Here is a 26,013-nt window from a genome sequence, read left to right as displayed (position 1 = left end):
GAACTAGCGATATATCATGAAAATGACTTATGTATCAAATCGCGATGTATCAGCGTCATTCGTATGTATCAGAAATCTGAAAAAAAGAGGGAATTTGGATAATTACCAAAAAAATCAGAATAAATTATAATTGAATTTTTTCACTATGAAATTTAAGTAAACTACCCCTTTTTTTTTTTTAACAATATCAATATAAATTAAAACTTTAACTTATGACTAAATTAGATGCCATTTTTACCAAGTTAGAATATTCTTCATGTGATCACTTGGGCTAGTGATCCAAATAAATGCATCAACGGCGTCAACTTATGCAACTTAGGGAATGGGCTTTGTGTCACTAATGATTGATAAGAAAGGCTTAATTTTCTCAAGACCATGTAAAGAGATAAATGATTCAACATTTTTGGGACTCATCACCTTCTCCCTCGAGCTTAGAACTGAACATTTAGAGCATAGACAATAAAAGATGGAATCTCAATATCAGATAAACCATTGAATGAGTTGACTCTAAAATCATAACAACAAATGGACGGATTTAACTCAATTTCAAAAGTTAATTAGTTCAAAAAGTGATCATGATTTTCTAGAATCACATAAAAAACAAATGATTCAAGCCCCAACAAATGTGGGATTCCATTACCCTCCCTCCCCCCCTCCTCCGGAGATATGTTGGTGCACGTTAAGGGCTAGACATCTGAAGTGTGAACAATATAAGATTGAGCCCAACAATAGATTTTGCTCAAACTCGATAAAAAATTTATTTAGTATGTACAAATAATATATTCAATATCCTACATGAAAAAATAATTATAGTCTAAAACCCATATACTAGCTCTACCGTTGTATCCAAACATCGAATAAACCATGAATTGACCAACCCTGATATCATGATAAGCAATAAACTTTGAGCCTAATTACAGATCAATTTCAAAAGTTTGCTCAAGAAGTATAGAATATAATTGACCAAGACACTATAAAGAGATAAATAATTCCAACCCAAATAATGTACAAGGATGAACCGTTGTGGTACCATTTGTTTCTTTTCAGCTAGGTAGGGACAGTAAAAAATTATAGCTTGATTGTCAACAGGAAGAAAAGAGTTCAATCATAGAGAGATTGGCATATAATTGATATGTTACAATCAATTATGGTTATTAATTGAGAGGAAAAAAAAAATTCTCCATTAATTGAGAGAATCCATAGACCATAGGGTAAAATTATTGGTCCTTTATACATCATCTATCAAATGTCATTTCATGAGTAAATGCACTAGGAAAATTATTGGGACAAACAATGGTAATTCATTAATTACTACAAGGTATCCCTACGTTTCACTCAATTGGACTAAGGCACATGCATCGTTTCTCTTTTAGGATTTTTTCTTACTCCATCTATTTCATTTTAATTAATATATGCAGTTTAAACTAATTATTTTTTCCATTTCAAAATATATGATCTATTTTTCTTTTAAGTTTATTTTTAAAAATGATTTTTTTACAATACTTTAATTTTAATTTTTCACATGACATATTTAAGGTTATATGATTAAGGAATATTTTGATACATTTGACATAACTTTAATTTAAGACCACAAAATTAAAAAAATATTCTTTATTTTATTAAACTCAGCTATTTATAATAAAATGATACTTTAAAAAAAACAGTGTCATTATATTTAATTTTGAATTCGATATAAAATCTTCAATATTTTTTTAAAAATAAAATTTATACATTTAAAAACTACATAAAAGATACTATATAACTATAGTCTATAACTCATAATAGTTAATAATTAAAAATATCTCAAAAGCATTTGAAAGTATTGCGTATAAATAAACACGGACACCATATACTAATAATATCGTTACATAACTTTATAGTGCTTGAGTACTATGTACAAATTGACACTGACAATGCAAATTGACATGAACATCATATATCAATAACAGCGCTATGGAATTTTACAGTACAAATTAACAGAAACACCATGCGTACTAATAAAAATCCCTTATAAAATTTTATAATTGCGTGCAAACTGACATAGATATCGCCGTTATTTAATTAATTTACATGATGGAGCAAGCATTAGGGTTGTCATCACTAAACATGGTAACATATGTAAGGTCCTCAAATCTTGAAATTTGATCCACTCTTCTAACATAACCAGGAGGAGCCTTCTTGTCATAAGCAGCAACAGCATAGGGCTGAGCCACTAAATTGTATGGCTCATAAGGCCAAATCTCAGCCTTCTTCCCTGTTGATTTTGCCTTCTTTAACACTTTGTTTGCTTCCACATATCCTCTTACTGTCACCTTTTGTTCTTTCCTATTTATCTCCACTGATTTTACTCCTACAAATGAAAAAAAAAATTGATAGTTAGATTAACATTTTTACCATGTTACAAATTATTTTTTCTCAATCAATTTATCTGACATATTTTCTTTTTTAGTTTATTTCAAAAAAAATGAAACGTTTTCTTATTTAATGACACTATTAAGATTTTACTCATATTGAATTCAATTTATTTAGCAAAAAGTCAACAAAGAATGTACATTTTTTTAATTATAATTTTAAAATATTACAAAGTTATTTCATATTTTTAAACTACGTGCAGTCTATCAAATCACATAATCGAGATGGAGGGAGTATTCTTTTTGCTTATATGATACTATACTATTCGTGAGTACTATGAGGGTCAAATACTATCTAATTCTCAAGGTGAATTAGACATATAGAATCTTCAAATGTTGTTAAATAAATTTACGTATGTACAAGCAGGGGCGGACCTACATGCAGCCTAGGGGGTTCATCCGAAACCCCTTCGTCGAAAAATTACACCGTATGTATAGAATCAATTTGTTGATTTATGAGTATATATTTAATAATGAACCCCCTGAACACAAGCCAAAGACTTGGTCCAGCGGTAAAGGGGTTCACGAAATTGCAAATTCTGGAGCTAAGTCTGCGGGTTCGAGCCCGGGTAGGAACATTTTTTTTTTCATATTTTAGTTTCAGCCAATTTTAATTTTTATTTGCTTAATAAATGAAACGTCCAACCCCAATATTGTAATATTAAACTATATTATATGTGTTTAATTATTTTACATTAATATTTTAGAGCACAACATAAAATGAATTACACTTTACAATAAATTTTTTTCTATTTTTATAAAATTAAGTAAAAGTTATAACTTTTTTTGAGTTTTCATATTTAAAATTTAAAAAAAAATTCTCTCATACTCATTTTAAGTCAAACATTTAATTTTTATTTGATTAAGGAATAATATGATTATAAGTAAGATTAAATAAATAGGATTGGATTTTGGAAATATTCTCTTATCCTTCTACTACAGATTAGTGACCACAACTTAAGAAAAAATATGCCTTTAACGTACAAATCAAGAATTAAGAAAATCCTCATTATTAAACTTTTATTTAATTATTTCTCTTATTTTAATATATTTTTTTGGATAGTATAATCTTTTGTGTTCCTTATTTAGTTTCAAAAATTGAATAATGTATTTATACAACAATGACGGCGACAGAACCCATAATTAAAATTTTAAAAATACATTTTCTCATATTGATTTTAATATTATGTCAAACGCGTACTTTCTCTATTTTATTGTTAGTGTTGAGCTAAAGTTGAATTTTATCTAGTTGCTTATATTTGATCCGACCCGTTCATATATGACCCGATCCGATCTGCTTATTTGTGGATACTATTAGCGTGTTTACTTATTTTTTTGAACCCCCTCGATGAAAATCCTGGTTCCGCCACTGTGTACAAGTTATGAATTACAATAATTCACAATTAAGAATATTTAAAAGGTATCATAAAAAATCATATTAAAAAAAGAACTCAGTTATTATCTAAATAATAATTAATTGAGTCACATAAAGTGTGACTGAAGGGGTAATATTAATCATGTAGATCACATATAATTACCTTATAAATAGCGATCATATTATGCAAATGTTTTTACACCCTGCATATATATAGCTTAAATTCATAATATAGCGGTTTGAACGAGATTCATATCAAAATTGTAAAGAAAATAAACGCCTCATGGCAGGGTAGAGTTCAACTGAATCTTCTTTTTAAAAAGATTATATTACGTATATAAATAAATAATTATAATATACATATAACTTGTTAAATAACCTTATTAAAATAGTTGACTCTGCCTAATATATGGGAAAAAATAATCTTAAAATCAATTATTATAACATATAGTGTTTAATTAATTTCTTAATTACCACTTAATGAAGACAAAGTTTTCTTGACTTTAAGCTCACAGCCATCACAATCCATTCTGACTTTGAGCTCCACTGTATGAAACTGCCTCTTCTTCTTGTTGGATTTATGACTAATCTTCACCATATCACAAATATACTCCAAAGTTCCTCCAAGACCCATATTTTCTTTTTGCTAGTTTAGTTTATGAAGTCTTTATTATTATTTTTTATTTTTTGCTTCCAATATGATAGTATCTTGTCTACTTCTTATATAGGCATTTTCTTCAAATAAAGGTGAAAAGGGAAGGAGGCCCCCACCCTCACCCAAAGACAATGTAAACCATGAACTTGATATTTTAATAGATCATGTCATTCCTGCAATACAAATATAATAGTCAGAAATAAAAAGATATTTTTTTTTAAAATTGTTTCAAAGCCACAGAAAAATATTATTTTTCTACAAAATTTAATTCCTTTAGATTTGCCTATAGCTTGAATTAATTTTCTTTAGATGAAATGGAACACCATTCACTATTCTGCAATACTGACAATTAAATTTGTAGAACTTCAGTGAACTCAACAATTGGAGTATATCACACGACATTACTTATTTTTTTCTTGAAATTTTTATTCGAAGAAAAGGAGAAATAAAGTTTGAATTCTGTCTGTTTTTAGGAACTAGAATATTTCGTTTTTCAGTGTATCAAATGAGGCAAAACCTCTAAAATTTTGTAGTCATCAATAGGTGTGAAAGCAAGGGAAGGGAGGTAACTTTCCTTTGAAGAGAGGTAACTTTTTGTTAAAAGGAACAGGTTCTTTCCTGCAAATTTTAAATAGTTCGGCGAATTAGTAAATTAATATTAGGGAATTAGTGAAAACAAAAAATAATTTTTTGGACAATCACATCATTTTTCAAAGTCAAGCAAGCAACGACACCGGCTCGAGAGAAGTCTCTCTTCTCAATCTTTTAATAACTAAAAGGAGTGTGTTTACTTAAAAGCACAAAAAATCTCCTCTTCATCACCGATGAAGGAGAAATGAACGTTCTTTTTCCCTCCATCTTATTTCCCTCTAATTCACATTATACCTCATGATCCTTAAAGCTTAGCCTTTAAAGAATTAAACCCAACAATATATACATGCATGAACTAGCTAATGGTGAATATTTATTTGCTGATGAATGAAATCAAATATTTCACGTGGGAGAATGAACAGAATTTCGGTGTGAATTAGATTTAAAATCTAATTTAACACAATGTCAAAACAAAACTCAATGTATAATTACGTACACTTCCTTTGATCTAGCCTTTTAAAGTAATTTAAGATCGTAACCTAATTTAACGAAAATAACAAATGTCCTAAAAAAAGAAATGTTGCAACAAATTGTGGGCCTAAACTCTATGATTAAGAGCCCGTTTGGATTGGCTTTAAGTTGGTCAAAACCAACTTAAAGCCCCTTTTTAACTTTTGGACGTGTTTGCCTAATGCTGACTTTAAGCCATAAAGTTCTTAAAGTCAGTCAAAAATGAAAAGTTAGGATTCCTAACTTTTTTTTTCCAAAGTGCTTAAAGTCATTTTCTTTGACCATGAAAATTACTTTTATATCCCTTATATTTTAACTAAATTTTCAAACTACCTTTTTTTTTTCTTTTAACCCTAAAATTCACATCATAAGCACTTTTATCCAAACACTCAACTGCTTATTTATAAAAATAACTTTAAGCACTTCAAAGTTCTAAAAGCACTTCATACATAAAAGTTACTTTTTTTAAGCCAATCCAAACGGGCTCTAAGTAGGCAAACCATCAATTATAGAAAATGTAGCTTCCACATTTCGAGGTACACATTCAACACGTGTGTTTCACTAAGAATTTTTTGGTCCACCAATTAAAAATTACTTATTTTAAGAAATATTTTTTAAAATTAAAATAGCTTCTTTTTTTAAAAAACACTTCAGAAAAAATTATAATTTATATTTTGCTATTTTATTTGAAAAATGATTTTGATAAGTGTATGACAAATTTTATTTTAAAAATACGTTTGAAAGTCAAATTATGAAAAGAGAGAGAAATCAATGCACCTTTACTATATGTTAAGATTATTTTAAATATTTATTAATGAAATAATATATTTAAGTTTTTACTTTTACTTAAGTTTAAAATACATATTACAAATTTTTAGTCAATATATATAAATCTGCTTGTGTATGTATTTAAAAGAAATTTTTCTAATTGATCAAAACATTGAGATTTCAATTTTTCAAAAAAAAAAAAAAAAAAAATTTTTTGCCTCTCAACCATTTGGGCAAACAGGCTCTGAAATTACTTGGATGAAATTCTTCACCAGTTTATTTTTGTCTAAATTATATATAAATAATTTTTAAATAATTTTTTTGTATTAAATTACCAAAGACAAAAAAAAAGTTATAAGTAAATCACCTTTTTTTTTGCCCTTTTTGTGAGCTAAAACCATGAGAATAATTTATTTAATGGAAGTTGTTGTTTATTCCTTCACTTCACATTATTGAAACCATGGACGCGTTTGGCATTAGCTATTATTTTACTTTATTTATTTTTAGTAAAGAACACCATACATTATTTTAAAATTTGAAACTTCTATTTTTAGGATGTTATTGCAACATTTTTTAAAATCTAATGTCATGTCAGTTACAAAATAATACATAGACTGTCGTTCAAATATATTGTTCAACAATGTCTCAATTATCCGTCTAATATTTGCTTATATATTTCTTCAATTTACAGATAAAATATTAGCGTTTCTTGATTAACGTCTGACTTTAAACTAATATTTGCTGATATATTTCTCAAACTTACAAACAAAGCATTAAACTATCGTTTAATATTTGTGATAACTTACAAAATTTTGGACGGTGATTTAATAGTTTCTCATAAGAATGTTGATTTACTCAAGAAGTATTTATAGCCTAAACTGATCACATGGAGATGCTCCTGGTTGGGCCTATAGTGACGGTGAAGGAAGCATAAATTTATAAATAGTCATTTTTCAATCCATATAATTATTTAATAGTCAATGTTACGAAGTTTCAAATTATATAGATCAAAATATTATCATTAAATTTCATGATAATAATTTTTTTTTTAAAATTAAGTCAAAAGTGATTAGTAGAACAACATATTCAGCGAAATTCCACAAAGTGATATTTGGAGAGGGTAGAGTGTACGCAGACTTTACCACTACTTTGTGGAGGTAGAGAGGTTGTATCCAAAAGGCCTCCGACTTAAGTATATCAAACCCAGAAAAAAGAAAAAGAAAAAGAAAACAATGGCGAAAGCATAAGAGAGAAAACAGTAGCAACAATAAAAATATAATATGATAATCGAAATGCAATAAACAACATATGGCAAAATCTATAAGGGCACGACTAGTCCTATGACAAAAATTATACCTCTACATGGCAAGACAACACTCTACCCCTATTAGCCTTCTACCCTAGTACGCGACCTCCACTTCTTCCTATCAAGATTGATCGGTAAATATTATTTGTACTAAAAATAGAAATATTTGGTATGAACTTCTACTTGAAGTTATTGTAAAAATTTATAAAGTTTAACCAAGAAAATGCTTATATGGTCACAAGCTTCTATATATATTTTTTATCTCTTACGTCATCTTCCTATAAATATCTGAATTAATTAAAAACTTACCAAGATCCATTACCACCAATATATTTAGGCATTGTCCGGGTCATGTTCACTCTTAGAGATCAGTTTGCTATTGCGGAGTCAAATTTTTTATTAAGTGATTCAAACTATAAAAAATAGACACATGAAGAAGTCAAAGAATGTTCAACATCCACTATATATACGTAACAAAATAATTTTAATCACACATGACCAATACAATTTTCTCCTGAATGAGATTTGGATCAATTCCGTCAACCCTTCCTAGCTCAGCCCATGCTGAGTTGTGGTCTAGGTTTGGAGTGAAAATGACACACAATCTCCTAATCAACAAAGTTGAATGAATACATAGAGGTTGTAAAACTCTAGGTCTCTTTTATTGATTATAACTAATTATTTTTATTATGTATTTTTTGTTGTTAGTTTATAATTCATAATCTCTAATAAAAATAACTGACATCGTGGGTGTAAATTGATGAACTAGGTCTAGACTACTTCATATCATTACTCCTTATGAATTATTGTTATGATTGATGATATAATTTTTTTCTGTGCTTTAGCCAAAACAAATTAACTATTATCTTAGCAGGATATTTAACACTATTCAAATTGTTAATGTTTAGGCAAGGTTGGCAGCTAAGACATTTGTTGTCCAACTATATGGATTATCCATTCCCTTCATTAATTATGATAATTCCTATGGTATAATCTTTTGCTAATAGTAAGACGGCTAGCTATATACATATCATAGGATAGGTTTAATTATCCATTAATGTTAGTGTAACCTCCACTTAATATAATGGATTAAGTTATATAAAAAATTCTTTTACCTTATCAATGACTATTAATCCGTGAAACAAGTTATTACATTTTTTTTAATCTAATTACCTGTTATAACAGATAACCTGACTTATTCTCAAAATTAAAATTTCATATTTCAAGAAGCTAAGTGCTATATATAGATATCCACTTTTAGGCTACACTGAACTTAAATTCTATTATAACTATAGCCTAAGGGCCACCATCCATCCAAAAAAAAAAAACTATAGTAATTGCTTGCTAATGCAAAGAATTTCCTCTATAAATTCCGTCCCTCCTTTATAGTTTTCTCAAACATCAAGAAATTAAGCAAACATACATTTCAAATACTTAGCAATATTTCAAATTATGGCATCCATGGGAGTAAATTATGCCCATCTTCATGTACAACAAAAACGCCTTAAAGAGAAGGGAGGAAGAAAATGGTCGAAGTAGTAAAAATGAGGGTGACGCGGTGAAAAAATTAATCGCGGATGGTAAATATAGTAAGGGTAAGAAAATTTACCCTGGTGTCTTTGTTTCATTGGAGTCCAATGAGAAGGTGAAAAATAAATAGTAATTTGGACTCTGAAAAATATAGCAAGGTGGTATGTAAAAATATGTGTTAATTTGTCATATATCTTTTTTTTGTTTAATTTTTTTACTAGCTTGTTGTATGTTAATATATTGTATCATTAAATTATATGAACCCTAGTTTTTGTTGATTAAAAAAAAGAAGGTCCAAATGGATGCAGTCACATATATTGTCAACATTCACATCCAAAATTATTGGGATAAATTCATATATACGAGTCTCCATAAATCATTAATATTTCTTTCTCATATTACAAATCTTAGAAGATTTCAATAACCGGAGTCTCTACATATATATAATTATAACTCTCAACATTAAATTTACGCTCATCATGAATTAATGAACTACCTCAAGAAAAAAAATATATTAAGCTAATAAAACTCAGGTATATTGATACAAACTTAATTAATTTGTCAAGTCATAAAAAAGAAAAAAAAATCTTAAACATAGATAAGAATAATAAGATACATGGTACACAATTTGAAATTCCTCTTTGCTCTTAGACTTTCCAAACTCCAAATATTTTACTTTTAACGGAAAAGGATTAAAATATCTTTTAACTTATTTCAAATGTTTTAAAATGTCCTCCTTCCACTTGTGTTTCGTAATAAAGATGAGAGATTTCAAACGAAATTTGGCCTGAGATATATAATCGGAAAAGATCAAGATGCGTCAAACTCACAAACTCATCAAATTTAGGTTAGATGTGCCAATTAGAGAAGTCATTCCAAGAATGATTGAGCCTTTAAGAGATTTGAGAGTTGAAATAAGCTGCTATATTGGAATTCAATCACTCCTACAAGTTGGTTGCAACTGAGGTCAAGTTAAATAACATGTCTAGTCATCTCATCAATCAAATTTTACTCCATCCAACAAACAGTAATCTCTGCTCATATTCCACTTGAGAGTTGCCTATAGCCCATATTTAAATAAAAGAGTTCAAATTGTGAAGAATCTCAATGAGCAAGCATAAAGAATATTTTATAGCTTAATGTTGTTGTATGAAGGGACATTTTACCTTAGTGGGGATTTTTTTATATACTTAATTTGGATTATTTTTTTTTAAAAAGGTGTGGTTTTCATTGGTTTGATGACTATTTGATCATGTACTGATTTATGGCTCTATTCTTGGAGCCAATACTAGTTAAGGCACTTATAAAAAGTTGGATAAATGAGTGTTTAAACTTATACAAATTATTTACATGTTTGAAAACTAGTAAGAATTATAATATAATAGTTTTAAAATAAATAATTATTATTCCCAATGTTTCCGCTTATGTTAACCTATTCCTTTTTCAATTCGTCTATTAATTCATTAGAAAAAATGACATCTTTATAAATTTGAACATAAATTAATAACTTTCTAGCTAGTTTTATCTTTATCGAGAAGAAGAGGAAGTTGACCCCGATCTACACAACCTATAGTCTATGCTGTTAAAGACGCATACAACAAACCCTTGTATATCACTGTATTTTAGCGTAAATATAAGTGTGGTATATTGAAATACAGTGATACATATCACTTGGAGAAAACAACCATATTTGAATTGCATCATTTCATTATGTAATGAAAGCATTATCTAAGTTGTTAATTAAATTTCTTACTTAGAGAAGGCTGACAGCTAAGTACTCCACTAACATCTAACTTTAGTTTGCTAATAGTGGTTAATTAAACCGCCTAATTAATAAAAGATAACAACTTTATCCCTTGTTATAAGTGTAATCTCCACTTCCATTTATGTCTTTAATTTTTGTTCTACACCGTCCTAATTAAATAATTTTGTAGCCTAATAGTCACCACTAGCTAATTAAGTCACACACACACAAAAAAGGAAAAAAAATAGTCATTGATTGGTTACAAATGCAAGGAATTTCCTCTATAAATTCCCTAGTACTCTATAGTTTACTCAAACATCAAGCAATTGCAAATACACATATCAAACACTTAGCAATATTAATTTTTCTCTTAGGATAAAATTTCAATTATGGCGTCCATGGGAGTAAACTATGCACATCTTCACGTACAACAAAAGCGCCTTAAAGAGAAATTGAAGAGGATAACAGAGGAGGAAAATGGTCGAAGTAGTAATAATGAGGGTGGTACGGTGAAAAAATTGACCGCGGATGGTAAACGTATTAAGGGTAAGAAAATTTACCCTGGTGGATTTGCTTTTAATGAGAACTTAAGTGAAAATAAAGAGTAGTAATTTTGGACTCTGCACAATATATAGCAAGGGGGTATGTCAAACAATGTACATGTTTCTAGTGTTCTTTTCCCCCTTCTAATTTCTCTCTTTTTTCTTTAGCTTGTTGTAAGGTTTCCTGTCTGCCAAGCTGCGGTGAAGCATTCACCTAACTTGTGCATGCTTATATATGGTATTATTAAAAAAAAAATATATGGTATTATTAATTATATGAGCCCTTTTACTAATTTTAAAAAAGAAGTCCAAATTTTTGCAGTCACTTTATATTATATGGCCATAATAATGTCTCACCAATGCAAATTTTAGTTGAAAACAATAAAAAATTTATTAGGTGGTTTCTTCTCATCACCCTAAGTCTTGTTGGGCAAGTATCTTTAATGAAATAATCAAAATGCGTTCGGCGGGGATACCGCCATTATCCAAAAAATATAAAAAAAAAATATGGAGTGCAACGAACACTGGATTTTGAAATTATTTACCCTTAATGCGGTACATGTTGAGTTTATAAATGTGGCTTAAGAACATGTAACTTTTTCGACTACTTCGAATGGAATGTTGTGGGAAAAGGGTTAGACTAACTATCGGAGATGACCAAATATGTGATTTGTATATTGTAACATGGTTAATTAATGTGAACAAGATAAAAGAAATAATGAATATGACATTGAATCAAAATAGTAAAGTAAAAGAAATGAGCCTAAGATCCGATGTTGATGACTGACAGTGTCACCAGATAAAGTTTGATCTTAGTAATGTAATTTAGCACAACAAATAATAGAACACGAGGGTTTTGAGTTTTGTATCTTGTGTTTTTATATTGTAAATCCACTCCTATGTTATAAAGTATAGTAGATCGTTTCTTCTTTTATCTTTTTAGATTTGAGTTATTGACTAGAGGTAGCCGGAGTGTGTTGTGGCTAGAGTTAGCCGTTAAAGTCTATATCAACTAGAGGTAGTTGGTGTAGTGGGTAACAGAGTTATTGCTTAGAGCCCGTTTGGATTGGCTTATAAGTTGCTGAAAACAATTTACAAGTTGTTTACAACTTTTTTGAGTGTTTGGCTAGCCAATTTTAAATTATTTTGTGCTTAAAATAAGCCCCCAAAACTAATTGCGTTTGTTTGGCTTAGCTTATCTAAAACAGTTTATAAGCTAAACAACTTATAAGCCCAAAAAAATTAGTTGGGGTAGCCCAACTTATTTTTTTGACTTATAAGCTACTTTCAGTTTATAAGTACTTTTAGATATGTTAAGCCTAACAGGCTATTAGTTGTGGCTAGAGTTAGTTATGGTGTATTGTTGAAGTATATATAAACTAGAGTTAGTTGGTGTAGTGGGCAATAGAGTTATTGTTTAGTTTGTCTTGTAATAGAGGTGTTACAAAGGGAAGGGGATTAAGAGTTTAATTCCTAGATTGCAAGAGGTTGTAATTAGAAACTTGGCTTGTTGGTTAGTGACGTTGCTGGTGAAATCTTATGGCACAGGTAGTGATTTTTTTGCTTCCTTGAGCTAGGAGGTTTTCACGTAAACATTGTGTATCATTTTACCTTTTGCGTCTAACTTGAACATTCTGTTAACTAGTTGTGCCAAGAGAGTTGATCCCCTGACTCATGGTGGACTCAAATAATTAAGCCATCACCAGTCTTATGACCCCAGAACTTATTGTCGACATTATTCCAAAGACCCCTCTTATTCTCTGGCGATTGCCAAAGCCATGATCATGGTAAAGTCATTGATGAGGTGAATATCAAAATTGTGCCTGTTTGGTTTTAAAAAAGAAGAATTTGTAGGAAAAGAACAAAAATATTTAAAAAAATTAAATAATTGTAACGACTTGTCCCTGTCGTTAGGAATAGGCCAATGGGGAAGAATTTCGGGTCAGAAAACTTCGGGTAGTAACTTCGGAAAAATTTAGCCTAGGCCAGACTTAGACGAATTCTGAGTTAGGTGAGATCCAGGGTGATCGCGTGAATGGTGGAAGATTAAATCTCTGATTTATTTGGATAAGTTGATAGCCAAGGCGACACGGAGCATTTATGGCTTCGCAAAATCGCATTCGGGCGAGTAAAACTTTCAGAATTGAATTTGGCGTGAAGGGTATATTTTAAAACGTCTTAGGAAAGTGGTGTGTTGTGAAATGGGAACTTGGAGCTCAAACTCCGAGCTCTCTGCCGTACAACCAGCCAACGCGGGATCTGTCCTGAGACTTAAGTCGGAAAAAACTCCAGAACGGTCTATTTCTGCAAAAACATTTCCTAAGGCTTGAAGAGGCGATTTCCATCGATTTCCCATGGATTTCCACGCTTAAGGTAAGGATTTTACTCCTAAAATTCATCATTTGATTCCTAGAACCTAGAAGCTATGGTCGGTAATTATTGGGGGAGGATTTAAACTAAAAACTAATAGTGGAAAATAGCTCTAAGGTGGGGTTAGGATCATGGGTTTGGCTTAGGATGAGAAATATGTTATTTTTCATGATAGTTAGGTCATTATGTTGATCCTTTATATGTATTTACTATTTCTAAACCAAGAACGAGAGGAACGAATTGGTAAAGGGAAAGCTTTTGCCCTGTAAAGTGGTTGAAGCTTGAATTTGAGGTAGGTGATGGTCTTGTTTCCCGTATGTGTTTCATATACTTGTTAAATTGCTTCATTACATGCCTATGTGTATATGAATAGGAAAACATACTAGATTATGAGTGAAATGATCACTTGCTGGCCTGTTTTGTGATGTACTCGTTCTTGGTGAATATAATGTTGTAAATACTGAATGTATTTGTGATTGTGGTATGTTTGGATTAGGTGTCACCTTCCAACACATAAACTGAATCGAGTGTCACGTTCCGACACATATTTGAATCGGGTGTCACAATCCGACACAAAATTGATTGTTTATATGTCCCTTGAGAGGACCCTTGTGTGAAGTAATAGCATGTTGGAGATATTGAATTGTGATCTTGCTGAATATGGTTGAAGATGAGATTGGTTGACTTATTTTGTATATGTGTATGCTTGTTATGATGAATTTACTTGTGCATGATCCGCGTACTGGCTAACCGCATGATCCTACCAATATACTGTTGGTTTTGTTTACTGATACTACACTTGCTCTGCCTTTTTTGAGTAAAGGGTATATTCAACCAGTTGCGGAAAGACCTCGTTTAAAAGAGTGAGGCTTGTTCGAGTTCAAGGGTGAGTTGTTTATTTCAAGCTACCGTGGACTCTTCTTTGTTCTACTCCTTTTTCTAGGACTAAATTTCAAACATTGTTTTAGTATTATGACTTCATTTTGGGGGTGTTCCCCTTCTTATGTTGATAGTTGGTTAGAGTTTTGGTACGAACGACTTTCAGTTCCTAGGATATTTTCGCATTTTTAGTTTGTTGTTTAGATTATTTTCTGAGTTTATGGGACTCAGTATTATTTCTTGATTTATTCCTGCTTCCGCAAAATCTTTAACTGTTATATCTTACAAGTGTGATGGCTTGAGCTGTAAGGATGGTTCTCCCACTGAAGGGTTAGTGTGGGTGTCAGTCACGACTAATCGAGGTCGTGATAATAACAAGAAAGAAAAGGTATAAATTGAAGTTGAAATCGATATATTTTTAATTACTGCCGTCTAAAAATAAAATTTATAATAAAATTACTAACTTCTAAACCTAAAAATAAGTAAAATAATGAATAATCTACTTAAAATACCAAACTCCTAAATCTATAATATAATACTTAAAATTCAAATTGAATTCAATTTCTAATTAAAAGGACTAATTATTTTAATAATTTTAAAGCAAATCTTCAACAGTGCCCAAGGGTACTCAGATTAATTAGTCATCATATCAACGACTCTTCTTTGATTTCAGACTTTCTGTTTCCAAAATCATTGAAGAATTTTCCCTAGAGACTTCCCAATCTAAGGAATTAATTATCAAGATAGGCCGATAATTCCATTGGCTACAAATAAAAGATTGTATTAGGAACTTAGCATCATAGTACACACACATTAAAAAATGAATTAACTACAAGCTTTGGATATATATGAAAACCAAACTACAGCACTTAATTATATAAAAAACTAAATAATGTTTTTTTAAAAGAAGTTTTGTTCTCTGTTGAGTGGGATTTCCTCATTAAGGCTTATGTTATTCTCAGAAAATGAAACAAATTGTGTAGATAATAATAATTAATAATTGTAACCACAATTAATTTTAATTATGGCCGGTTGCACCACTTAACTGAATTGTTAGAGTTTTTTTTTTTGTTAGAGTTAGTGACTTACTAACACAAAACTAATTAAACAATCAAGTTGACAGTTTATCAATTAACAAGATAGAATATGTCATTTCACTTTTTTATCCAAAACTAATGGTTTTAACACACACACATATTTGTGTGTGTCATCTTACTATAAAAGTCTAAATTAATTAATTAAATACCACCAAGATGCATTACCAAAAATATATATTCAAAATATGTAATGCAATTTTTTTTTCCTGTGTGGCCAGATTAAGCTCTTGATAAGTGTCAATGATTCGTTAACAACTAACGGTATATATACTTAGAAGGGGAAAAAAATAGATTGGTGAGTGGAGACTTTGCTTTCATTAATTAATCTTCCAATGGAAGACAACATTATTTATTTATATTCACTTTGAAAAATCCACCTACTGGTAAGCAAATTAATTACTTAATTATTTGATTTTTGATATATTTTATTTAAATTGTCGATTTATTGTAAGTAGCCCTTTTATCTTTTTAAAATAAGAATAAGACTGTGTACATACCACACTCCTCAAATCTCACTCGTGGATGTTGGTGGACATTGTCAAAAGCAAAGAGGAATAGAAAATAGTTTTCTAGAAAAAAATTAAACAAACAAGGATCAACTTATACATCACTAACTTTTACAGTCACAAGACAATTAGAAAGGCATAAATTGTTTAATGATTAATGTTGTTATATGAAGGGACATTTTGTCTTTGTCGAGATAATTATATTTATCCAAGTTAAATCAACAAGATTTAGCTTTCATTAGAGACTTCCAAAACATGGAAATTAGCGAGTGGTAAGTATCTAGGCTTTCTCATTTGTAAAATAAAAAGGGGCCAATTTAGGGAGGACATATTTCCTTGGGCTAGAGTAATTTTGAGCCAATGATTTATTGGAAATAATTTTTTATTTGATTTGCAAAATAGGGATAAGGTCCATGTATTCCTTTTCAGATCTCCACGTGTAGGATTACATCGAGCTCCTGTTTGATCATACAATTTTGAAGTTGAAACTTGAAAATTGAAAATTTGAGTTTTTGAAGTTGTGTTTTTGGAACTTGAAATATCGTTTGGACATGCATTTCACTTGAAAAATATTTGAAGTTTTGTGAGTGAAAATGAAATTTTTCACAAAAACTAGTCTAAGCCAGTTTTTGAAACCTAAAAATATTATGAAGAAAAATTTTCAATATCTAAAACAAAATTTGTGTTCAAAGGCTAGTTGGATATGTTAGATAAGTTTTTGTACGAACTGCCCCTATTTGAGGGGGGTCTTTAATTCGTGATCTTTAATTTTTGCTACTAGTGCTGCTCATTTAATGAAAATCTGCGAGGTAAAGTCTCCTTAATTATGAACTAAATTCGCTAGGCTTAACTAATTTTGCAAGGCATGACTTTTTAGAGAATATTTACCATGGGGCATAAGTTCTGTAATATCTTATTTGCATGCAAGACTATTAGAGAACTTTCTGCTTGGGACATAATAACTTGTGCAACCTAATTTATATCATGTGGGATGCATACTTGTGTCACTGAACTTATGTCTTGGAGCATATCGTGGCCACTAAGTTTATGTCTTGGGACATAACTAGTGTCTTGAGCTTCATTTCTTTTGCCTTGAGGCATAACTTGTATCACTGCATTTATGTATTAGGATATAAATTGTGCCTTGAACATAATTTGTTTTGCCTTAGAGCATAAATTGTGCTCTTGAACTTTTATTACGGAGGCATAACTTGGGTCATTAAACTTATGTTTAGGACATAACTTGTAATACCTCAAAAATTATCAAAATATCCCTAAAAGATAGCACACTCGCATAATGTATCAACCCTAACTTTTTTGGCCAACCCGAGGATGGAATATTGATCAGGGGGAAAAACCATGTGGGGAAGTGGTCTCAATTGGATTTTAGGCCAACCGGATCAAAAGATAATTTTTGGGGCAAAATTCATTTCCAGAAGACTGCACGACAGGTCCGCGCGGACCTGCCCCAACATAGTTCATTTTACCTTTTCTTCATAAAACGCATTCGTTGAATCCGATTTACTTTATTCTTCATCTTATGTCGGAAAAAGACGGTTTAAAATTAATTTCAACTTTATAGAGAAAAAAACAATTTTAGAACAGAAGAGCCGCCACTTAATTTTTAAAAGAAATTAAGAAAAGTTAATTTAAAAGACCTTAACAGATTTAAGTCTTAAAATTTCAGAGAAAAAGGTATGAGGTTCTTATTTCCACTTTGAGAAGGTGTTAAGCATTCAAAGTGGCCGCTAACGCGCGGTTATCCGGCGATTTCAAAACTTTTTGACTAACTTTGGTAAATTTACTTATACATAGTAAAATAAATAAATTTATTTGAGCAATAAATCAAATTGAATTACTTGAGATAATTTTAGAAAGAAAATATACTCTATCAAAATGACTAAGGAGAAAAGCAAATTTAAAATATTTAAAATAAAGCAATAAATTTAATTTATTTAAATAAATTAAGAAACAGTTAAGACTTTGACGAAACATAATTACATAGGAAAACACTTGACTATTTTAAAAAGATAATAACTTAAAGCATTTTTCAAACAAGTAAAAGGATTTTCGATCAATCATATGGGTAAATAAAAAATGATAGTCAATAAAATCTAAAAAAAAGGCAACCTTATAAAAGAAAATAGTTCTTTTGGGGATTTAATTAGATTAATCTAAAAATTAGTTAGAGTTAACAACTAATCATAATTAAGCAATTCAACAAGCAATAAGAATATTCAAAATTTAATCGGATATAAATCTGATAGGCCCAATCTCAGTTTATGTCCGCCTGGACTGAAATTTGGGCCTTTTTACTGCTGCTGCCAAATATTGGGCTTTAAGCCCAATTGTCATCCATGTCCTAGTCAATTCTAATGAACAAAAATTATACATTTACAAAAGGAATGGATTCAAGCACATTTGCTGCTGTATACTAGTGTATACATTTGATGTATACCACCGTATACTGCCCACTTTTCCACATGTAATCCTTATATCAGATTGTATACACTTTGTATACGGCCTATTTTCGGTCTTCAACCTACATATCAACTAGCCTCCATTGTTTGTATCAACTAGCGATGTATCATGAAAAAGACTTATGTATCAAATCGCGATGTATTAGCGTCATTCGAATGTATCAGAAATATGAAAAAAAGAAGGAATTCGGATAATTACCAAAAAAGTCGAAATAAATTGTAATTGGGTTTTTTCACTATGGAATTTAAGTAAAATACCCTTATTATATATGGTGTTGTAACGTTGTTGTGTAGGTATGTAGTATGTTTCTTGGATTTGGACGGAATTAGTATTGTTTGCTATAGGTGTTATGTAGAAATGGGTTGCTGGGAATGTTGTATATGGGGTTGGGTTAGAAGGGTCGATTGGTTATTATTGCAAATCGCAAATTGGGAATTGGGGTGATGGGTTGATTACTCCTTGAATTGTTCGTGTCAGACTATTCTCATGACATAGATTAGAGTTTGATTAGTTGGCCTATGACATTTCTTCCTTGAGTTAGATTGTTGATTGGAATTGTCCACTTATTTATCTCTTTATTTTAAGTCTTCCGCTGATTAAATAAATGAACGGATGTGTGATCAGTCCAAGTGGTTCTCTTGGGAGCCAGTAATGGTTTCTGAGAGCCGAACACATCTAGGGTACCCACCCGAGGCATGACAAACTTAGTATCAGAGCACAAATTTCAAAAGTCCTAGGAAGTCTATGAAGCCATGTCTAGTAGAGTCTTGCTTATGGGTGTGTTGTGCACCACACTTATAATCAGGATGTTATAGGATATTAGAAATTTTTTCAGTTCTTTTATATTCTGAATTCGTACAGTAGAGTTTAACTCTATAAAAGTTTCCTTCTAATTTGTGCGTTGCTCAAATTCGTCTGACTACCTATCATACTCGTGGTTGGAACAGTAAAGCTTAGATTGTTATTGATGGGTTACTTTCAAATAAAGTATTCAGAGAGTAAAGAGATGACACCAAGCTCGAGAAGAGCCGATTAGTGTGCTTAAGTCTATTGATTCGAAAGAATGCACTCTTATTCACTTGAATCATGCATTGAGCCAAAGCAAGATGTACTCCCAAACTCTTTTCCATAAACCTTGCTTCAGATATCATCTGTGAGAGGGAAGTGGTATCTCAAATTACTTAGTGTTACCACCCGAGAGAATGTGATTTGAGGTATTGTAAGCTATAATTGGTAGAATTATCCTGAAGCTAGAAAGATGGAGTTGGAGGAGTAGAAACCAAATAGTGAGAAGAGTGGTTTGTTGAGGTATATTACTAGAGTTATGTATTTGTAAGGTAAGCAATTGGTTAGAAATCAAGTTTCTTTGGCTTTGACTAAAGATTCGTAAGTATCGTCTAACTTTCATGATGGAAGATAGAAGAAGAGTTGTTAGTCAGGATGAGCTAGAGTACACTTGAACCATGAGAGAAGTTTTATGTTAAGGTGTCTTTTTGTTAGTAAAGACCTAGTATAGGTGTTGAACGGAAGAGAGGAGTTGTCATGAGATGATAGATCTAAGCTAAGATTATGATTTTGAAGAGAGAGCTCTATGTTATTAAGAGAGAGATGAATATATCTAGGCAATAAAGTGTAATGAATGGGTAAATAGTACTTAGGCTGTGAAAGGAGACAAGGCAATAAATTGTAATTAGACAAACAGTGAGACGAGGATCAATTACTTATCATGAGGTCTTAGTAGGAGAGTGTTTTCTTAATTTCACCTAGTACTTGTAAGTTCATATAGTATGTGAGTAGTGATATGCGTGTTAGTACTAGACCCTAAGCTTGAATTTAAGATGAGTAGAATGAAGAAAGAACGACTAGCATTATGAGTGTGATAGTGATAGTTTTAAGATTTGATTTAGTAGGCTTGACATGGCTTATGCGAGAGATTAAGATATTAACTTGCGAGAAGTGTGTGCTACGAATGGGGGGTATGCGACCCTCAGATGTAAATAGTGAATTGAGGCTAAGTCATTTGGTAAGAAGAGACTTAAGATGTGTATCCGAGATACTATAAAGTTGTATGAGGCTCTAATTTTATGAGTTATTTTGGGTGACTAGTTAGTATCCTTTAGTTGCTAATGTGGAGAAGGCTGGATGTGAGTTTTTCTTTCTATTTAGTATCCATAAGAATTGGTTCGAAGGAAGTTGTATATAGATAATAATGAGTCTTCTGTTATAGTTCAAGTTTCCTTCAACTAAGTTAGGAATATGTGAACCTAGAAGATGAGTGTTAGCAGGCTAAAGAGAAGAGGTTAGATTATAAGAGTTAGAGAAAGTGGATGTGTAAGCCAATAAGAGCAGCATGTATAGAAGGATGCCTAAAATATAGAAGGAAGTTAAGGAAAGTATCTTATAATGAGGCTCCAGAAGCAGTTTGGTATCTTCGGATATAGTACAACTGGAGAGTTTAATTGTACTTGTGAATCATGATACTCAACCGTGTAGAGCAGTGTGCTTATAGCTAAGTGTAGAGAATCATTCCGCAAGCTCAGAGTAGTGACCTTCGAGCTAAGGAGGAGATGATAAGGTAATGAACCAAAGTGGGTCTTGAGTTTTAAGAAGTGATGAGTTGAGTTGACCAGGATGATACATCAGTGTGTTTCCATCTCTTACATTTCTTATACTGCAGTCGAGGTGATACCCTATACCTGCCCTGTGCATGAGAGCCATACTCGTGGCCCATACCCATGTACTAATTCATGTTCATGCTTAGTTTCTAAAGTGAGAAGTGGTAACTTTCTTCAGCGATCTCGATCTTATTCCTTGAATATACAAATTTTCAGCCGTATGTTATATGGGACATAATAGATACTTTCATATTTTGGAGTATGATCAATTTTATAAACCCATGATAGGCCTAAAAAGGCTGGTGAGATCATGTTACATTATGAATGTTCTCAGATCAAATTTCTTGAATGAATCATGCTTATGATCTGTAGCTCTAAGCCCTTCTAGTGATCCTTTATTTTCAATTTTGATAGCAATATTGATGGTAGTAGATGAGTAGTGGCAGTTGAGACAGAGTGGGTGTTTCTTATTATGATAGTTATGGTGTGCTTATTCCATTTATTTTTATAGACATAGAGGAAGATCGAGATGGGATCTTGTTGTGTGAAATAGATAAGTAAGAGTATTTTGATGTACCTCTCGGTAGAAGTTAATGCAATTGTCGGCGTAGAGATACTAATATTGACATGAGAATTCTTAAGGGATGTTAACTTTATAGAATTCATAAAGTGGTTAGAATGATAGGCTTGCATGTGTGGTGGTCATTATGTAAGTGATTGTAGTAGGCTATTGATGATTTCTTGTTGAGGGTTTCAAGTAAGGGTATTGGGATGATTATAGAACTAGGCTTAAATATGGTATTGATAGCATATGGATGAGTGCACGATGCATTAGGTGCTTCTTGATTTGGACTCGAGGTTGGTTGAATGTAATGAAAAAGAGTAGTACTCTTGAGATGAGGTTCTTTATAGAGGTATATAACATGAAGCTTGTGGTCTAGATTAGCATAATTATATTATGTGTAATGCCCTGTGACTTAGAATTATGCTTGAACATAATAAGAGCATGCAGTTAGACTTGGAGTCCTAGGCCTTGGTGAAGTTAGTCATATGTATCCTTGTGGGAGTTATGAGTTGCAGTCGAGAAAGAGTTATATGTAAAAAGAAGAGTATTTAAGCTCGAAAGGTATCGGTCATGTCACTTAATTCATAGTGTCCATACTCATAAGCCTCTTTCCCAAAGTTATGAGAAGTTTCGATGGAAACGTTGGAGATTATAGCCCTCCTCTCATTTTTTGCTTCAGTGATGATGTTGAAGGTAATTCTCTTATTCTTATCTCTAAGATAGTACCTTCTTGAGTTTGAATAATTGAGTGAGTTATTCATGAACTTGAGTTTTTGAGTTCTTGCATTACATTCGTGCCTTCCAATGATGATATTGATGGTAATATTCATTTTTCCTATCTTAGAGTTGATGTTCATTCCGAGTTTAAGTGGATGATGAGTATTCTTGAGTTCGAGTAATGATGAGTTGATTTTTTAAGTATCTAAGTTCTTGAATTGCGCTCGTGCCTTCTATAATTTCCTAGATTGGTCATTATTCAAGGACGAATGATCCCAAGGGGGAGATATTGTTATATCCCAGAAATTATCAAAATATCCCTAAAGGATAGCGCACTCACATAACGTATCATCTGTAATTTATTTGATCAATCCGAGGTTGGAATATTGATCAGAGGGAAAAATTATATGGGAAAGTGGCCTCGATTGAATTTTAGGCCAACCGAATCAAAAAATAATTTTTTGGGGTAAACTTACATTTCCAGAAGAGTGCGCCATAGGTCCGCATCGCGGACCTGCCCCAACATAGTTCATTTTATCTTTTCTTCATAAACACATTCGTTGAATACGATTTACATTTTCTTCATAAAACACACTCGTAAAATGCTATTTATGTGTAATTTTTTCGTATATTTTTTAGTTTCAGTGAGTGGCATTCCGGTGTTTTCCCTACCCATCCTATAATTAATCCATGATTGATATAGGCCATTTTCGACTTTATAAGGGTTTTGAAACCCATTTCTTAGTTTTTACACATTCAAGCAAAAGAAACTAGGGCTAAAGAGAGTTGAAAGTGCTAGGGTTCAAGGATTTCAAGCCAGAATCTTGCCAGTTTGATTGTCTGTCTTCATTCCAGGTATGTAAGGCTAAACTAAAGCATAAACCTTGTTCTTCCATGTTCCCATGATTGTGATAGGTTGATTTGTGAATAAGTTGAATGCCCATGATTGTGTTTTTTGAGAATTTCCTTAAATTTAACATATTTTACATAGCATTGCGTTATTGATATTTTCTACGAACTTGTTTCTTGAAAAAATAATTTAAACTACTTATTTCATAAACCCTAATAGTATTTTGACTAATATTGAATGTATACGCCTAGGGATTGAGTCTAGAGCCTTGAACTTGTGAATGTATGATTGTGATTGGGATGTGAGCATGATGAAACTCGATAGTCCTTTATATCTTCAAAATTGAACCCAATTGAATGGTCTCAACTGAATGTTTTCATAAATGATTGTCCAACTACTCTTACATGATTGGAAATGATTGAATAATTTATTGATTGAAAGGATTGATTGGATATAACTGATGAACTGATAAAAGTCTATATGAGACTTATTGATTGGTTTGATTGTATTATGAGCATTGAGTCTTGGGAGGAGTATCGAGCACCGAATTAGGTAAGAGTAAGTAATAACTCGAATTCAATAACTACGTAGCTAAACGTATGAGAGGATTGAGTCTTGATTGATTGTTGGATCCATGATTGGTTTATTTATCCGTTATCCTGGCAAAATATTGAACGGTTGCGGCAACAACAATGAGCTTGTTGTACGATCACCGGCTCATAAGTGATTGTTGTCGGATAAGAGAAACTCTCATATAGGTCTTGATAGTATTCTGATTGGATTGAATTGTATAAGATTGGTCTCTATCTAAACCTTACTCTTGCTTTAAGGCTTATAACATCCTGATTTAGTTCCTTATTCTTGATTGAGTTACTTGAGTTAATGTTATTCTACCTTATGCATGTTTCATTCTACCATATTACATACTCGTACATTCCACATACTGATGTCCATTTGGACCTGCATCGTTTAATAATGCAGAGACATGTTTTAGAGATCATCAACATGTGCACCGTTGAGGATCTGTTCACACTCAGCTTATTTGTGAGTCCTCCCCTACATTCAAAGGATACCACTTATGTTATTCTTGCTTTGAGGTTAGTCTTTTCATTCTGATTAGGGTAGCCATAAACCTGTCATTGACATCATTTAGATAGTAATGATAGAGGCTTCATACACTAGATATTGATGGGTTGATTGAGTTTTCTTATTCCTTGAATTGTTCATGTCATACTATTCTCATGACATAGATTGGAGTTTTATTTGTTGGCATATGACATTTCTTTCTTGAGTTAGATTGTTGATTGGAATTGCCCACCTATTTGTATCTTTATTTTAAGTCTTCCGCTGACTAAATAAATAAACAGATATGTGATCTGGCCAAGTAGTTCGCTTGAGAGCCAGTATTGGATTTTGAGTGTCGGCCACGCCTAAGGTACCCTCCCGAAATGTGACATAACTTTAATTGAACTTATGCATTGTGAATGTTTTTCGCTATGAGGGATATTTTTTGGCCATCTTTTTGTTACTTAAATATTTGAAGGAAAAAAAATTAAAGACCAACAATTTTGAGGAGAAGAGTGATTTTAATGATTGTCTGATACATGAATGAGAAACTTACATAGATATGTTATATTAAGAAAATATTTACCATCTATAGAAATAACATTTTTTTCACTAGGCACTTATAATACATTTATGATTCAATTTTAATACATATTAGAGAGAACAATTTATAAAACACGTATAATACAAATTTTATTTACGGATAATACATTTATCACATATTTTAATACATTATATTGTGTCAATTTCTCACCAAACAACCATAATATATTTTAAAACACTTATGATACATTTATATTGCATGCATAATTCACTTTTAATACTTAATATATTCATCATAATATTGCTATAAATGATAATAAATAAAAAGTATCAATAGAATCAATAATTATTTATTAAAAATATTATCCTATTTGAATTACGCCGAAGTTAATTCATATAGTAATTTTTCCTATATAAATTACGCCGAAGTTAACCCAGCAGCCCAAATGGGCCCATGGCAATATCCAACATTGACCCATGAAAATACTAGATGAAATGTATTTTTGATATGGGAAACTTATATAAATATACAATATTAAGAAAATATTTATCATCTATAGCAATAAAAAAAATCACTGACCACTTATAATACATTTATAATACAGTTACATATTGCAGAGAACTATTTATAAAACATATATAATACAAGTTTTATAGATGAATAATACATGTATCACATACTTTAATAGACTTATAATACATTTATATTCTATGCATAATTCACTTTTTATACAAGTGTAGATTTATCATAGTATTGCTATAAATAGTAATAAATAAAAAATATCGCTAAAATAAGTAATTAATTTTTAAAAAGCACTCAATCAAGTAATTTTTCCTTTTGATATTTGTACTGCCATTTGGTCTTGATGTCTAATTACAAAAATAATGTTCAT

The 26,013-nt window shown here is 31.2% G+C and overlaps 1 protein-coding gene across 1 annotated transcript; it reads right to left on the bottom strand.

Moving 5' to 3' along the window:
• Positions 1 to 1,998: 1,998 nt before the first annotated feature.
• On the bottom strand, positions 1,999 to 4,461 carry LOC129877504 (heavy metal-associated isoprenylated plant protein 23-like). Its single transcript, XM_055953020.1, has 2 exons — positions 4,261 to 4,461; positions 1,999 to 2,350 (listed from the first exon to the last, which is right to left on the bottom strand). Exons 1-2 carry the CDS (start codon positions 4,418 to 4,420, stop codon positions 2,067 to 2,069), a joined length of 444 nt encoding a protein of 147 aa, XP_055808995.1. The 5' UTR covers positions 4,421 to 4,461; the 3' UTR covers positions 1,999 to 2,066.
• Between the last annotated feature and the right edge of the window lie 21,552 nt (positions 4,462 to 26,013).

This window comes from Solanum dulcamara, chromosome 2, assembly GCF_947179165.1.
Source record: "Solanum dulcamara chromosome 2, daSolDulc1.2, whole genome shotgun sequence".
NCBI lineage: Eukaryota > Viridiplantae > Streptophyta > Magnoliopsida > Solanales > Solanaceae > Solanum > Solanum dulcamara.
This window is presented reverse-complemented; position numbering and strand designations above follow the sequence as displayed.

Excerpts from the sequence above, each read along its gene's own strand:
- LOC129877504 (XM_055953020.1), bottom strand. The coding sequence starts at position 4,420 with ATGGGTCTTGGAGGAACTTTGGAGTATATTTGTGATATGGTGAAGATT. Across the intron at positions 2,351-4,260 it reads AACTTTGTCTTCATTAAGTG|GAGTAAAATCAGTGGAGATA; the intron begins GTAATTAAGAAA and ends TTTCATTTGTAG.